Raw genomic sequence first — 17624 nt, 5'->3', positions numbered from 1 at the left:
GGTTTGAAGAGTTTCAGTTCATTCTGTTGGGGAAAGTACGGTGGGACAGTTGAGTTCATGGTGGTTTGAACATGCGTTAGACAAGGGTCTGGGGAGTGTAAAGAAACACAGGCTCCCATATGATCTCCAAAGGCCCACCTATATAGTTTCCTACCTCTGCTCACTAGGCCTCACCTCTTAAAGGTTCTAAAACCTCCCAAAATTCTACCAGCTTGGGATGTGGATCTGCCATTTCAGACTTAAACCTTAACATTCTACTCCTACCCCTTAGGCCCCCACACCCAAAGCTTCTGGCCATCTCATAGTACAAGATACGTTTAGTCTAATCTCAAGGCTCTCTCATAGTCTTAGCAGTTCCAGCATTATCAAAAGTCTCTACTGAGACTCAGAGCAGTCTCTTAGTTGTTACATCAGCTAAGAGCCCTTGAAATACCAAAAAGAGAGCTTTATAAACCAGGCGTGGTGGTTGTACCATTAGTCCTAGTTCTTGACCGAATGGGTATTAGGACTGCCAGGAGTTCAAGGTCAATCCAGGTCACATGGTGAGACTCAGAAAAACAAAGAAAAACATGGGCATCTGGGGACAGCAGAATTCTAAGACGGAGTCATTCATTCCATGGCTGGAAAAGGAACTGATGGATGTTGAGCTGGGAAAGCTGCCCAGCTGGGTGCTGATGTGGGATTTCACTTCCAAAGTAGGGTATGTCAGAGAGGTTACTGCTGGCATCACAACATGTGCATTAACGTGAGGAAAGGGAGCATCGTGGGGCCAGTGTGGTACTGGCACTCAAGGTACTTTTCAGCTCCTGCATTTCTATAAGGCACTCAAACATGAAGGATAGCAAGTCCCACTGAAGAGGAGCCAGTCCTGGGGGAGGTGAGTACTGAATGTTCCCAAACTTAACTGCCTCACCAACTCCCATTGAAGAATTCAGTTAAGACTAAAGTTTTTCATATCCTGACCGAGAACTCATGTCCTATAAATGGAGACAGTCCCATGTAAAACAAAACTCCAAACAAATTTATATACTTCTACCACTCAGTGGTCCATAGTAAGCGTTCCCATTTCAGGATGGAGGCATGGGGACATAAAAAAGAAGGATATGACTGAAGATGAGACTAACCCAGGGAGGCAAATGTTACATCTTCTAGCTCCATACCCAACATTTGGAGCATGTGGTGATAGGTTCTGAGCCCAGGTTGGCCTGGAGATAACAACCTTGTGTGCCCATACATGGCCTCTCTCTAGTTGCTGCATGGATCTTACTCAACAGACGTCTCACATCTCCAGTGTCTTGATATCCATTGCAACTCAGCTTACTTTCAGTTTTTTCATCATTCTGCCATAGCTCCCTGAAGAGAATCACACCCTGCTATACATTTCCTGGCCTTTCAGGCTTTTCCCCTAACGTTTTGGTGGGAGCCTCCATGACTTTTGTATACTGCATGCCTGCAAAGCAGATAGCATGTGATTAATACCAGATTCTGCTGCCAGCTCAGCAGTAGTCACATCCATTGGATCATGGCTCCAGTGTTCTTTGAGTGCCTGGGTGGTTAGAATACTTCCTTAGGTAGCTCAGTGCAAATGGAGTACCCCAGATACATTACGTTTTAAAAGAACGCGTTTTATTTATGTTTTTGAGCCTTTGATGGGTGTGGTCTTGACAAGTCTTGAAATGCCTCTATGGTAGCCTTATTGTCCTGCTGGGCATCATGTGGCTTCTCTTTAACAACTAACTCCTAAATGTGCTTTTCTAGTCAGACTGCACGTTTTTCACAGTTTCTGCTCTGGTTTTTAGCCAGAGTCTCACTGTAAGCCTGACTTTAAAACAGTCAACCAATTTCCTAAAGATAAATTAGCATCTTGGTTTTGATTTTGGACTCCATCAAAATTTCAGCTCCCTGGCAAAGTGTAGACAAATTCTTTGCAGGAATATAGCACAAATGTTCTTTAATACAGTTCTGTAGTATGGTGCTTTGAATGAACAATGTCCCCTATAAGCTCATGTGTTTGAACCCACAATTTTCGACGCTGTTTGGAAAGGTTATGGAACCTTGTAGGGAGGAAGTATGCCACTAAGGACAGACAGTCTTTGTGGCTTCATGGCCTGGCCCCACTTCATGTTCTCTCCCCTCCCCCCAACTCCCCCCTGTATATGGATAAAATGAGATTCGTTTGTTGATTGCCAGGATGGCTTGTACCCCTGCTGCTATACCTTCTCTGTCATGATGGACTGACTGTATCCTCTCTGGAATTGTAAACTTAAATAAACACTTTTCTCCTCTAAGTTGCTTCTGGTCAGGATAGTTTATAGCAGCAACAGAAAAGTAGCTAATACAATCTGTGTTCTCATTTGAAGCCTTCTGTGTGCAGTCTTTACTGTCTGCATTCTGGTCTCCCAGACTCCCACTAGAATATCCCATTATGCTCTGCTTGTGGTATTCTAGGGCTTCTCCTGGCTTTCATCTCCAGACTTTTCTAAACTCTCCCCTCAGTTCAAAAGATCCATGAAACAATTGGTCAGCCTTGTGATAGGAGCAGCCCTATTTCTCAGAGCTAGTTTTCTCACTCTGTGTCACTGTCACAGGAACTGATAGAAACAACTACAGAGGAAGAAAGAATCCATGATGGAGGGCACAGCAGAACAATGATCCTAGCTTGAGGACTCTCAGTAGAGGCTGTTCACAGTGTACCAGGCTGTGAACCAGAGAATGTGACAGCAACCAGTGCCCCTTTTAGCTTTAGATGCTTGCCCCGACCGATCTGCTTCTCTTCTCTGCATCCCACCTCTCAAAGGGTCCACAGACTTGCCAAATAGCACCATCAGCTGGGGGATAAGCATTCAACTGTGCCTGTGGGAGACCTTCAGATTCAACCACAAATGTTCAAATACATGAGCCTACGGGGGAAATATTTCTTGTTTAAACTGCCACACTGCGGAATTGAACCAAAGGGCGTTTCTGTTACATTCTAGCAAAGAATTTGTCTATGCTTTGCCAGGGTCCTAAAAATTTGATCAAGGCTATAGAGTATTAATATGAGTTAGATAAGAGCCACGTTTTGTCACTTTTATAGAGGAAGCTTAGAGATATTGAGGAATAGTGATTGTTGTTTCCTGTTACTTTTGTTGTTAGAGGTGGAATTATGTTTGTGTGGCTCTCTTTTGAGTTTGTTGCAAGATGATTACTTTCTTGCTTTTTCTAGGGTGTAGTTTTCTTCCTTGTGTTAAAGTTTTCCATCTATTATCCTTTGTAGGGCTGGATTTGTGGAAAGATATGGTGTAAATTTGATTTTGTCATGGAATATCTTGGTTTCTCCATCTATGTTAATTGAGAGTTTTGCTGGATATAGTAGCCTGGGCTGGCATTTGTGTTCTCTTAGGGTCTGTATGACATCTGTCCAGGATCTTCTGGCTTTCATTGTCTCTGGTGAGAAGTCTGGTGTAATTCTGTTAGCTCTGCCTTTATATGTCACTTGACCTTCCCCCCTTACTATTTTTAGTATTCTTTCTTTATTTTGTGCATTTGGTGTTTTGACTATTATGTGACGGGAGGATTTTCTTTTCTGGTCCAATATATTTGAAGTTCTGTAGGCTTCTTGTGTGTTTATGGGCATCTCTTTCTTTAGGTTAGGGAAGTTTTCTTCTATGATTTTGCTGAAGATATTTACTGGTCCTTTGAGTTGGGAGTCTTCACTCTCTTCTATACCTATTATCCTTAGGTTTGATCTTCTCATTGAGTCCTGGATTTACTGTATGTTTTGGGTTAGGAGCTTTTTGCGTTTTTGCATTTTCTTTGACGATTTTGTCAATGTTTTCTGTGCTATCTTCTACCCCTGAGATTCTCTCTTCTATCTCTTATATTCTATTGGTGATGCTTGCGTCTATGACTCCTGATCTCTTTCCTAGGTTTTCTGTCTCCAGGGCTGTCTCCCTTTGTGATTTCCTTATTGTTCTATTTCCTAGATGGTTTTATCCAATTCCTTCACCTGTTTGGTCATGTTTTCTGTAATTCTTTAAGGGATTTTTGTGTTTCCTCTTTAAGGGTTTCTACCTGTTTACCTGTATTGTCCTGTATTTCTTTAAGGGAGTTATTTATGTCCGTCTTAAAGTCCTATAACATTATGAGTTGTGATTTTAAATCAAAATGTTGTTTTTCCAGTGTGTTGAGGTATCCAGGGCTTGCTGTGGTGGGGGAATGATGATGCCAAGTGGCCTTGTTTTCTGTTGCTTAGGTTCTTGCACTTGCCTCTCACCATCTGCTTATCTCTGGTGTTAGCTGATCTGCTGTCTCTGACAGTGTCTTGATCCTCCTGGTTTTTTTTTTTTTTTTTTTTTTTTTTTGATATGGTGTCCTGGATTTACCACCAGGACTTTGTGTATGTTAAATGTGTGATTTCCCTGTGATATACTCAGAGTTCCTAAAATTTGGAGTTTAACTTTGTATTTTTTCATTTTATTTATTTATTTCTGTGTGTATCTGTGTTTCATGGGTGCTAGGACTCAAATTTTATATTCATGATTGGGCAGCATATTCCTAACCTCAAAGCCATCTTCCCACCCCCCTACATCTGTCTATCTCTCTGTTAACTGCACCGTCCATCCATCTGTCCACCACCTTCCCATCATCTCCTTCTGTGTTTGTGCATGCACAGAGATACATGTCACACCCCAAGTGTGGAGGCTCTTTCCACCGTTTGGATCCTGGCCTATCAGGGTTGGTGGCACATCTCCTTTATCCTCTGAGATATCTTACTGGACAAGATGATGTAATTTCAGATCAAATACTCCACATCCTGTATCTGTTGTTTTTTGTTTCTCTTGTGGAATTCTGTAGAATACAGGAAAAAATGCAAGAAATAACATAAAGAAACTTCAAATCCTTTAACATAGGTTAATTGTCCACATTGGTCATCTTCGTCATCTCTGAAAGTTTTTTTAAAAGAACTTAAATGAAGAAAAAAGAATCCTAAAATTATTAATGGAATCACTGCCTTAAATAGGAAATACTCTGAATCTCAGGTTTTAGAACTCATTGGAGCTAGAAATAAAGATTTGGAAACTTTTGTTATGGTGAAAGAACTTGTGGGTTGAGTTCACTTCTCTAGAGGAAGGTGTTTGCATTAGGTGTGAGGAGTGCAGTGACAGAGGAGCAGAGGACACTGAAAAATGTTCCTTTGGAGTTAGGAAGACTCAGGGACAAACTAAGAAAGGAATCAAAGGCAACAAGCGGTGTCCCCGGTGTCCCCGGTGTCCCCGGCCTGGTTCATTGTACCAGTGTGCATTTGTTTTGCAACACAAAGAAAAGACACTTAATGGTTTTGTGCTCAAAACTGTGAAGCAAACATAGTAGGTAGATACTTTCTGTCTGTTTGCATTGGTAGAAGAAAACCCTGTGTTGTTATTAAGGTCACCCACTAGATTTCACACATACTTTGATGCTTGGCAAACAAGGTGGCTGTCCACTGTGCTCAGTTGATGTTGACAAACAAGGCCTTATTCTCCTGCTAGAGTGGTGCCCGTATGTCCTGTGAGGATTTGCAAAATGTAACCTTGTATAAAATCACATTGCACATGTAAATCATTCTAGACCAATATGGCACTAAAAAAAGTGTATGTGCATTTATGCTGACACAAACACACACGCACTAGTTTAAGTTGAATATTTAATTTTAAAAAGTTAATTTAGTAATTAGGGGAGAGACTTTGATAGTTTCTGTATCTAGTATTTATGGTATGAGTTTTTTGGTTTGTTTTGTTTTTGTATCGAAGTCCATGTTTCCAGCCAATCTAACGTTAGAGGTTTATGTTTATGGTGAGTTCTCATTCTTTCCTTTCCCACTCACCATCCCTGTGGGTCTTGTTTGAACCGGTTTCTCAGAATGATATTGCGAGCATTTATGACTGGTCAGCATTGCCATATATTTAGGTATTAAACTGAGTTAGAGATCGAATACAAAAGTATACCTATACATCTGCATGTGCTGAATAAAGAAACAGCATATAGGCAGCCTCACAGTACTATCCTACGTGATACTGGGCCACTGGAATGATTAACACTGAAAAGTGATGAGGGACATTTTTGTGCTGTTACCATGCCTGGCATAAAGATGGACAGCCTTTCATTTTCCTGATATTAATACTTGAAAGAACTTGAGAGACAAGTAAATCAGACAGTTAAGACTGTCATGAAATTTAACGAGCTACCACTCAATACCTGAGTTGTCCTCGCTCTTGGCCATCGTAAGCTTCCGTGAACACCGTGTGCACTTTTTCTGGATAATACTGTTATTCACTCTCAGAGGGAAGTTTTGGATCATGCAACTCCATGTGCATGTTTAACTCTCTAAGGAATTTCCAAACTATTTTCTAAACTAGCTGTTGCAAAGTGGCTCAGATTATTTTGTTGTCATTGTTATTACTCACTCTCCTGCCCCATAGCATTTATGTTGGGGAGTGAGAAAGAAATGCAGATGGACTAGAAACTTTCTGTACCCACTTTGGGAAAAGCTATACCAAGGTAGAAAAATTCACATCCAGTGTACATAGGTAGTTTCAGTTTGTATTTCCACTGTTAGTGTATGAAAGTTTTTTTCTTCTATGTTTTCTAGTTACTGCTTTGGGAAGTCTTATATTTTACACATTTTAATATTATATAGTGCTATTTTGTAGACTCTTTTCAAAATGTGGTCATTGTCAGGTGTTATGGTTTGAACTTGAAGTGTCCCCCACAGGTTCATGTAAGTGGATACTTTGTTGCCAGCTGGGAGAGCTGTAGGGAAGATTGTATTATCTTGAGGAGGGGGTCCCCTTCCTGGGTGGATCACTGGGGTTAGGCCAGGCGGTTTTATAGCCTGGATCCACTTAGCCCTCTCTGTTGTCTTCTTTAATAATGCAACACAGTGTATACAGCAGACACAGTGTAACCAGTAGACACTTATTCCTGCCACCCTAATGGACTGTATCCATTCTTAAACTGCAGACAAAGGAAATCCCTCTTCCTCGCTTAGTTATGTATTCTGTTACCCCAAGCAGAAAAGTACCTACTATACAGCAGGAAGATTCCTGTTGATCTTTTAACATTAAAAGTTGTTTCTTGAGTTTTGACTGCTGTTTATATCCTATAGACGGAAGCATTTTGAAATAAAATTTATAATTTCTAAATATTTTTCCTCATCTATGGCTTGTCCTTTCATTGAATTATGTGTTAGGAAATCTTAATAAGCTTACTAGGTGTCAACATTTTTCTATAAACTTTATTTTGTGATGTGAGTAATTGGAATTAAAGATTTTATTTTATGTGTATGTGTTTGACCTGCATGTGTATAGTGCCACATATGTGAAGTGCCCATGAAGACCAGAAGAATGTTGGATCCCCTGGAACTGGAGTTACAGATGGTTGTGACTGTCATATGGGTCTTCTGGAATAACAAGCCAGGGTTCTTAACTGCTGAGCTATCTCACTAGCCCCAAGGTTTAGTTCTTTTGGTCTTTTTCTTTCTTTCCTTTCCCTTCCTTCCTCCCTCCCTCCCTCCCTTCCTTCCTTTCTTCCTTTTTGTCTCTTTTTTTTTTATTGGATATTTTTTATTTACATTTCAAATGTTATTCCCTTTTCTGGTTTCCTGACCATAAGCCCCCTAACCCATCCCCCTCCTCCTTCTTTTATAAGGGTGTTCCCCCACCCAACCACCCTTCCTTCCCACCTCCCCACCCTGGTATTCCCCTACACTGTGGGGGGTGGGTCCAGCTTTGGCAGGACGAAGGCCTTCTCCCATTGGTGCCCAACAAGGCCATCCTCTGCTACATATGCAGCTGGAGGAGCCATTGGTCTTTCTCTCTCTCTTTTTTTTTTTTTTTTCCTTTTTTTTCCGGAGCTGGGGACCGAACCCAGGGCCTTGCGCTTCCTAGGTAAGCGCTCTACCACTGAGCTAAATCCCCAGCCCCCCATTGGTCTTTTTCTTAAAACAGTAGTTTTCAATCTGTGGGTCACGACCCTCTGAGGATATCAAATGTCCCTTTTACAGAGTCACCTAAGTGAGCTGGGGTGGGCTTTTCAGTGATATTAGCTGCCTGAATGAAACAGTTGGCTCTCAATCTGTGGGGATGTTCTCAACCTTCTGGGGATGTCAAATGACCCTTTTACAGGGTCACCTAAGACCATCCCAAAACACAAATCTTTACAGTATGATTCTTAACAGCAGCAAAATTACTGTTATGAAGTAGCAGTAAAAATAATTTTATGTTTGGGGGTCACCACAATATGAGGAACCATATTACAAGGTTGAAGCACTAGGAAGATTGAGAACCACAGGTATAAAAAGTATATTTAGTCTTAGTTTAGTTTTTCTCACACCAACATATACACAGTTATTAAAGGATTTGAAATTTCTTTCTTTCTTTCTTTTTTCTTTTTTTCGGAGCTGGGGACCGAACCCAGGGCCTTGCGCTCGCTAGGCAAGCGCTCTACCACTGAGCTAAATCCCCAACCCCAGGATTTGAAATTTTTAAACAATTATATTATTCTTTTTATATTTTTAAGAAAATGTGTATTTTATATAAAAAAGTTTAAATTTTTTTTTTATTTTGTGAGCATAGGTATTTTGTATGTATGCCTGTGTGTGACTTTCATGCCAGGTGCCCACAGAGACTCAAAGATGGCACTGAGTCCCCTAAAACTGGAGTTATGGACAGTTGTGAGCTACCCTGTGGTATTGGGGATCAGTCTGAGTCTTCCTGGAAGAGCAGCAAGTGCTCTGAACTGTTGAGCTGCCTCTCCAGCTCCATAAAAGTGGACTCAAATTAACAAACATTAACTGCTTTTATCTGAGGAGAGGGCTAGGGTTGTTGCTGGGGTCTTAGGTGAGGGGCATTTATCCAGGGGTACTGCTGAGTTTGTCATAGAAAGAAGACCTGCACACGTACAGTAGGGAGGGCCACTGGCACAGGGGATGCAGAGTGGTTCTTCCCACAATGTGAAGATGGCAGTTGAAGATCATGGGATCACAGGCTAAGTGAATATGACCATGGCCAGAGTCTGATATAGGAGTGACAGACACAGAACCTCAGAGAGTCACAGAGATTGAGAAGGCTGCAGGGGAAAGAAACCCTCAAATAGAAAAGCACCAGCATCAGAGAGGGAGCAAAAAGATAGAGTAAAAATGATACTTTATTAGAATAGGTTAGGATCGATAAAGCTGTTCATCAAGGGAATGGGAGGCCTCTGGGTTGCACTTTTTATAGGTTCCTGGGATCATTTCCCTTCCTAACTTCCCTTCTTTCTCTCTGATCTTGCCTTTGCCAGCTATTTCTATGGCGTTTCATCGTATAGCTTCCTTGGGAAAGGGCAGGACACCCCCTGGAGCAAGGCTCAGCCCATCCTGAAGTCACCAGTCCACTTTCCAGATGGGCTTCTCCTGATCCTTTTTCAGGATTACAAGAGTGTGTTACCATATTTCGCTTGTGTGTGTTGTGAGAGATGTCTACTGGTAAGATAGGACACAAAGGTTTCCTCATCCCAGATGGGGAACTGATTTAAGACCAGAGAAGCAGTTCTTCCAAGGTCTGACTTAGTGAGCCAGTTAGTTTATTGTAGGTACTTACAGGATCAGGAAAGATTCAAGGCAGCCGTATCACTGAGAAGCAGGCTACCTCAGCTCACAAACCCCGAACCTTAGAGCTCTCTATGACTTACAGTCAGCTTGGCAGGTTACAAACTCTCTTGTAGTAGCTCAACTAGTCTGTTCTAGGAAGTTCCCCGGCAAGGTTTTCTCCTGAAGTTAAATGCTTCTATAACCTTGGGGAAGGGGCCTTGTGAGTCTTGTAAGTTTCAGCTCTCCCAGACATAAGTTTACTTCTTGAGTCTTAGGAGCTTCCTTTTTGAATTTCCTGAGTCCTTAAGGAGCCTTTTTCCAGGAGGGAGTGTTTGAACCTGGAGGAAATTGCTATGTGTAATGTGTCTCTCGGGGCTGAACCCTCAATGCTTCCTGAGAGCTGGGGAAGCACCCAGAGCACAAGAGCCATACCCTCAGCCCTGAAGCTATTTTAAATTTCAATTTAGAGTTTAATAAATATTGACAGGTCCAACTTCTAAAAGCTCCTTAGGGCTTTTTGTAACTTTGAGGAATATTGCGAAGCTGCATGATCAGAGTTCTGAGAATGAGCTGTGTAGCACTGATCTACTTCAGCATCTCCCAGAACACAAGAGCTGCCCATGGGGCTTGTATCTGTGCCAGCCTCAGGTTGTTTTGCTCAGAGATCTTGCTTTTAATCTTTCAAGACACCCAGGAAGATGGCATATCTCTTACATACCATTCTAGACTCACGGTCTCTTCATCTCAATCTTCAGTGAGTTTGTGTGTCTCCATGTGCACACTTGTGTATGTCCAAGTGAATACTCATCTGTTAATTCTTAAAAGTTTGTTAAAGGTTAGTATTTTGGAGTGTTTTATAACTGTATATTTTACGTTTAATAGCGTTCTCTACAAATTCCTTTTACTCAAACTACAGATTGTGACCTATATTTAAATAGGCTATTTCTTAGTTACTTTTCTATTGCTGGGACAAAACAACTTAAAAAAAGAAAGCATTTGATTGGCTCAATTTTAGAGGGTTAGAGTCCATGATGATGGTGTGAAGACACAGTAGGAGATCACATCTAGTTTTTGAGAGAGAGAGAGAGAGAGAGAGAGAGAGAGAGAGAGAGAGAGAGAGAGAACACAAACACGAGAACACACACTGGGAATGGTACAAGTCTTTTGAAACCCCAAAGCTGCCCCCAGTGGTACACCTCCTCCAAGAAGCCCAGATCTCTTGGTCCTTCCCAAACAGTTCCAACAACTGGGGCTCAGGTATTCTAAACAATGATCCCATAGAGTCCATTTTCATTAGGAGGCCCACAGGCATTTTGCAAATGGGTCCATGGCCAAGATTTGCCAGGCAAAGGTACATCCTCAGCGGATGTACAGATGTCTTTACTCTTTAGAACTTGGTTAGCCTTCAGTTTTGTGTGGGAAGTGGCTTCTGTTTCAGGCAGCTGAGTTTTTGGTACTTTATTTAATTTAATTTTATTTATTTGTTTCTTAGTTGAGAGTGAGTTTCTCTGGCTATCCTGTAACCCACTCAGTAGACATCAGCTAGTCCTGAATTCACAAAGATCTGCCTGCCGCTGCCTCCTGAGTGTTGGGATCAAAGGAGTGTGCCAGCACTGCCATCACCCCCATGCTACTTTGTTTGCAGTTCTAAGAAATTAAAGAGCAAGATGCTTAGGATTTCTAGCGTGTTGGATGGTATTTTTAGGTCATTGTCATGTATATCAGTTACTGTCAGGCAAATTGTTAGGAAATAAGGTTCTTGTTTCCTTCCATAGGTGAGATTCACTACTCTTCATCAGAAAGGTGAAGCTTAGCTTTGGTTCTTCTCTCCCATGTGTCCTTTTTATAGGCAATAAAAATTCAGACTTTGAAACCTGACACTGGTGTGGTCCTGCTTTTTGTCTCCTTTTCGGTGACTTCCTGTTATTATCCTTAGCCATTCTGTGTGTAGCCTAACGAGATGTTAGCATCTGTTCTGACCATCATTATTTATGGTACCTGCACTTTGAAAGCCTCTCCCACTGTCTTCCTTATCATTGCACATCCTTCATAAAACTTACCAGCTTCACCAGCCCCTAGTCACAGATCTTGAAGCTGAGTTATTCTTTTTCTTAAACTTAGACTCTCTCTCTCTCTCTCTCTCTCTCTCTCTCTCTCTTTCTGTGTGTGTGTGTGTGTGTGTGTGTGTGTGTGTGTGTGTATGTGTGTGTGTGTGTATGTGTGTGTAAGAGGACAACTTGTGAGAGCCAGTCCTCCTATTGTGTGTTGTTCTGGGGATTGAGTTCAGGTTGTCATGCTTGGCCATTACCCACTGGACCATCTTTCCAGTCCCTGTTCTGTACTTTTAGAAAACTCTCCTTCAGTTTCTGTGCTTCCTGTAAAATACTTATGTGCTGCAGGATGCCGCTCTCTTCTCTATTAGGTTCTAAATTCTGCAAAAGGGCGAAACTAACAAATGTCTTTGTGTTCTAGTGACCAGAGTAGTATAATTTTTCTAGCACATAAATATTGACTATTATTTTTTCCTCCTTACAAGTCTTTTCACTTGCACACAGGATAAAATTAAGTAGCTTCTTTGGTTTAATGTGTCACTTTGGTTTATCTCATGTCCTTCTTTTGCTTTATGCTCAGCCATCTTAAATGAGCTTACTAAAACATGCTGTGTTGGGTATTTAAATTTCAAAAACATTCTCTGTCTTTTCCTAAAATGGGTATTCCACCTTTTGTTTCATTTCTAGTAACCCGGTTCAAATGCTGGTTCCTTCAACAGTCTCTGACTGATAAGCACTTTAGAGGAAGGCTGCTAACTCCTGTGCACTGCCTCTCTGCTTTTTATTTGATAGCCTTTGAATATGGTAAATTTGGAATGCTTAAGTTCTAATCATTTTACTGCTTATTGTAAATGAAATAATTTAATTCTCCTTAATACTAGTTTAATTATCTTTAAAATATAGCAACTTTATTCCACGGAGTTCTATTACTGTCCTTTGTTTCGTTTATCATTTATAAATCTCTTCTCAGGTGGATGCTCTTCGATTGCGTTTGGAAGAAAAGGAGACGATGCTGAATAAAAAAACCAAACAAATCCAAGATATGGCTGAGGAGAAGGGCACACAAGCTGGAGAGATACACGACCTCAAGGACATGCTGGACGTGAAGGAGCGGAAGGTCAATGTTCTGCAGAAGAAGGTAAGGCACAGGCGTTCTGAGCATAGCGGCCTGCCCTGCGCGGTCAGTCTTCTGAGCTCAGTATTGCTGTCTCTCAACCGGATTCCTTGTCCTGTTTCTCAAGTGTCTTAGAAAAGGACAGACCATTTGGCCAGCCAACCTAACCCCACTATTTTTAATTAGAATAGAAATTAATGTTGTATCCATTTCATCACTTCTGTGACAGTGTTGAAGACTGAAGCATGCTGCTGTAATAAACTTGTACTGTGCAGGTGCAGACCCGCATGCTGAGCTGCTTTACTCTGTCGCTGAAGCTGTGCAGATGTCAGGCAGATAATAAAAAAAAGGAAATAGGATGAGACTATGTACTTGCTTCTACATGTGCAGCTTGTCTCTGAAGTATAGAGAAGCGAGCAGTGTGGATATGAAGATAGGAAATTCACTAGATTTTAAAACATTTAGGTTAGCATGTACTAACGAAATAATAAGGCAGTATTTAGAATGTTTCAAGTTTTACAATTATAAGAAGTAAGTGAGAACAAATGACTGTAAAGACATGAGACACAATCCTCTGTAAATGGAAAGGCCGAATCATCTTAAGCTCCGCAGAAAAAAGTTCTTTGTCCTATATGTCCTGTAGACAAGGTAACATGTCTGTAGCTGTTACCTCAAGGTTCGTTTCTACTTAAGGTTTATTTTCAATGAAATGATTGATTTTCAATGTTTGGCATTTCTTAACGTATTGTTAACTTGCTAACAGTAGGCAAGAAAGAAGTAGCCATGAGCAGGGTCGTTTGGTTCTCTGGGAAGATATACTGGGATTGGTACTCTGACACAGTGATGGCTGTGCTAATAGACAGACTGGCAGCCCCTTGGCTGAGCTGTCCTGGTTCTCCTGGGCTGCATCGCACACTCCTAGTCCTCCGCTTCGTGTGAATATTCACATCTGTATACACTAGTATAGCCCTGGGCTCAGAGAGTGCAGTAGGCAATAGGCGATAACAGATGGCCAGGGTTCACACTGATTGTACTGGGCTCCTGCTTTCCAGAATTTCTCTAAAAGGGGTTTTATGATAGAGTCTCTTTAAAACAAATCAATGAGCTTGAAGAAAGGTGACCATTCAGAGCTGAGCTACCCTGGTAAATTTGTACGGCTTGCCTGATGCATGCCGTTGTCTTGTGGAGTTTGTTTGCACAGATGTACCTGCTTGCTTATTTTGCCTTGGTTAGATGAAGTGAAATTTATATTTTAAACAAAGTATCTTATCACCATATCCTACACTTTCTAATCAAGTAAGTCTCAAAATTCGTGATTCTTTGAATTCATTTGCTGTCTCTCATCTTTTCTTTGGTATTACAGAAAACTCTTCAATTGTCAGATAAACTTATTAATGTCAAAGAAATTTACTAAGCCTGTGGTGGGTATAGGTTAAATGAAGGGCTGTTTAGATGCCTTGTACACATCCTTTGAGGTTTCTATGAAATTAATAATTTGTGTGTATGAATGTTGTGCCATGGGCACTACTTTGGAGGTTGGAGGACAGTTCCGGGGAGTCAGTTAGTTCTTGCCACCTTGTGGCATTTCTAGGTTAAATTTAGGTTGCCAGCCAGGCCTTTGCACAAGCACCTCCCTTGGTGAACATCCCTCACCTCCCACTCTGTTATTGAGTGCGTGTGATGACAGACTCTTATTACCTAAGATGTCTTGGATAACGTAGCACTTCTTTTTCCTTTATTATTATTAATAAAACTATGAGTATCTATCCTGGGTATTTGAAAATGAGACAAAGGTAAATAAAAAAGGTATAAAAATAAGCTTCTGTTTTAAGATTTGACTTTCTTTTAAGATTTGATTTTCTTTTTAACTGTGCATATTGTCTGTGTACTGAAATCTGCATGTGTGGCTGCAGGTGCTAGTGGAGTCTGGAAGACAGTGCAGGGTCCCTGGAGCACGGGTGTTGTGGTTGCGAGCTGCCTGGCATGCGTGCTGGTAGCTGATCTCAGGCCTCTGCAAAGGCAGCGAGGACTCTCAACCTCAGAGCCACTTCCAGCTCCTCAACTTTGGTTTTAATTTGGGAAAATATTGGTTATATCTTTGGTAAATGTTCTTTTTAATACAGTGGCGCATAACAAACACAATAGCAAACACATTTCTGCACCTTAGCTTTTGAGGACACGAGCGATGATGGTGGCCTCTTTCCTGTGTTTACTTCAGCCAGTCTCCTTTGGCCTTGTCTTTTTCACTGACTTTGTTAGTGTTATAAATAATGAAATGAAGTTCCTTTTGGAGAGTAAGCCTAGGTTGTTGATTTAATTTTTAAAAGGCATCTGGGTGTTTATTGGCTCTCAGGTGTTTTTTCCGTGCATCTGAAAGAAAACTGAAAGCATTGATTCACTCACGATAGGCACTGAGCAGTCTCACTGTTCCTGCTGCCTTAAAGGTGTCGTCTTTTAGCAATTTTAGTACGATAGCTGTATAAAGCTTTAAAAAGATATTTCTATTATTTTGTAAATATAAATGTTTGACTGCCACATACATACGTGGTAACTGTGGAGGCCAGAAGAGGGCATTGGGTTCCCCGGAACTGAAGTTCTAGACAGCTCTGAGATCCTGTGAGGGTGCTGGGAATTGAACCTGGAAAGTATTTGCAAAAAATGAAGGTCAAGGTCGTTCTCATTGATTGGCTTCATTTTAATAAATTTAATTCTGCTTAAAATAGCTTGTGAAGGTATTGTCAAAGCAGTTGTTCAACTGGTCCCGGTGATTGCAGGAAGTGCTTTGGGATTTCTTTGGTAGAGGAAGTCTCTCCTTGGTAGGGATTAGGGCTTCCAAGGCAGAGTACTCAGTTCCATTTGACTGGAGTTATGTGGATTTATATCCCCCCACAAGTCGCTCATTGAAACATGATAGTCCTGACCACTGTGCAGTGCTGATAACGACCAAAATAAAGGATGTGTGTAGATCCGTGGCAGTGTGTAATTGGAATGTAAACTCAGTGAATTCCTCATAGAGCATTGCATTTAGTTTAGTTTTCCTCTGGAATCAGTTTTTTTTTTTTTCATTATAAAATAAAAATCAGGTAGAGAGAAGATATCCTTGCATAATATGATATTTTATTTCCAACTCAATATATGTGATGATAGAAAGGTGGTTTTAAGGAATAAATTTTCTTAGAGTAACTAATTTAAAAATATTTGTATTTTAATTCACCTGTGTTAGACTTTATCTTTAGAATAAACATCTGTTCAGTAGATCATCACAAAATTTTTCTCAAGCCAAAATTGGATGAATGCTTAAATAGGTACTTCCTGAGTTTGGGATGTCACAGGTAGAGTATACATAAAAGCCTGTGGGGACCAGGGAGGCCCGGGGGCCACTGAGCCTGACAACCTGAGATGCATCTCTGGAGCCTTATGGTAGAAGGAAAGGACTCAGTCTAGCGAGGTCCTCTGTCCTCCATAGTTAGACCATGGCATAAGTGTACTAGACACCCACATAATAAATGAGTTAAATGTAGAACCTCAACACAGGGTTCTACAGTGGTCCGCCTCCTGCAGCAGTTTGTCTGGATACTGTCTATAGTGTGGATATGTTAGACATGGTGATCGTGTTCTAGACAGGGCTGCATGAGAGGTACTCATACCATTGGAACAGTGTGCAGCTGAAAGTTTCTGACCTCCCCTTCCTAGTATGTGCATTTGGAGACCGTTTCTTCAGTAGAACACAAGCTGGCATTGACTTCATGAGCCTCCTGCCTCAGCCCGCTGAAATCCCAACTGTAGTGCCACCATACTTGGCTGAGTAATTGCTTTTCCCCTAGAATATTTTCTCTAACATTTCATTTAACCTCAGGTAACTAGAAATCGAGTACGAAGTAAAACCATGCTAAAGTGGTGGGCTCTCATCTCTGTCAGTTCTTTAGTCTGTCTGCCTATCAATAAAAAATACCATCTTTGTATCTCTTAAGCCACAGAAGGGATTATTGTAATGATACCACAGTGTAAAAACTCCCACAGTTCTGATAATGTCTGCCCACCTTTATACCTGCTCCCAATCCCCCTGACCCCTTCCTGGTCCATAATAGCACATTTTCTGGCTTCAGGTCCTTAGCACACACACAGGACTTGTAGTTATTTCACTTGCTTTCCACGTCCATCCATTTTCCTGGAAGTCACCGGATCTCGTTCTTCATGGCTGAGTGATACCGTTGTGTATATACCACGTTCTTTCACCTGTTGTCTGGTACTGAGGCTGATTCCACACTTGGCGATTGTGAACGTTACAGCAAACTTGTACAAATCTCTTTTGTCTGCTGATTTCATTTTCTGCTTAAAGCTCAGAGATGGGAGAATGGGAAAATGATACAGTAGTTCGAGCTTTAATGTTGGAGGAGTTTCCATCTTGTATTGCACACTGGGATTATCAACTTACGCTCCTAACAATGTATAAGGGCATCACTTCCCTCAAGTTCTACTAACTGTTTTAAAAAATTAGATCCATCCTAATGATAGTAAGTTTTTATTTGCTTGATAACTAAATGATTTATTTAACAATATTGACTATTTAATTTTCTTCTTCTGCCTCTCTTGAGATTTTCTCATCCTTGAGCTGTCTTCCTTCTTCCTTCCTTCCCTCCCTCCTTTCATTCATTCATTCATTTTTTAATACTTCAAATGTTTCCTGTCCATAAACCCCCTATTCCATCCTCCCTCTCCCTTCTTCTATGAGGGTGTTTGCCCACCCGCCCACCCCTTCCCCTTCCAGTCTCCCTGCCCTGGCATTTCCCTACACTGGGCATCGAGCCATGGCAGGACCAAGGGCTTCTCCTCCCATTGATGCCCGACAAGGCCATCCTGTGCTACATAT

At 41.3% G+C, this 17624-nt stretch overlaps 1 protein-coding gene across 10 annotated transcripts in view; it reads left to right on the top strand.

Moving 5' to 3' along the window:
* The window catches only part of Erc1 (ELKS/RAB6-interacting/CAST family member 1), a 306255-nt gene that overhangs the window by 92017 nt on the left and 196614 nt on the right, over positions 1-17624 (top strand). For all 10 annotated transcript variants that reach the window (XR_015685325.1, XR_015685323.1, XR_015685324.1 and 7 more), the window contains 1 exon segment: positions 12611-12778. Coding sequence is in view for 5 of the 10 variants with exons in the window: in XM_087656198.1 (XP_087512324.1) it covers positions 12611-12778 (168 nt within the window). In the remaining 5 variants the exon portion in view is untranslated.

Source organism: Rattus norvegicus, chromosome 4 (genome assembly GCF_021556685.1).
Source record: "Rattus norvegicus strain SHRSP/BbbUtx chromosome 4, alternate assembly SHRSP_T2T, whole genome shotgun sequence".
NCBI classification, from domain to species: Eukaryota; Metazoa; Chordata; class Mammalia; order Rodentia; family Muridae; genus Rattus; species Rattus norvegicus.
This window is presented reverse-complemented; position numbering and strand designations above follow the sequence as displayed.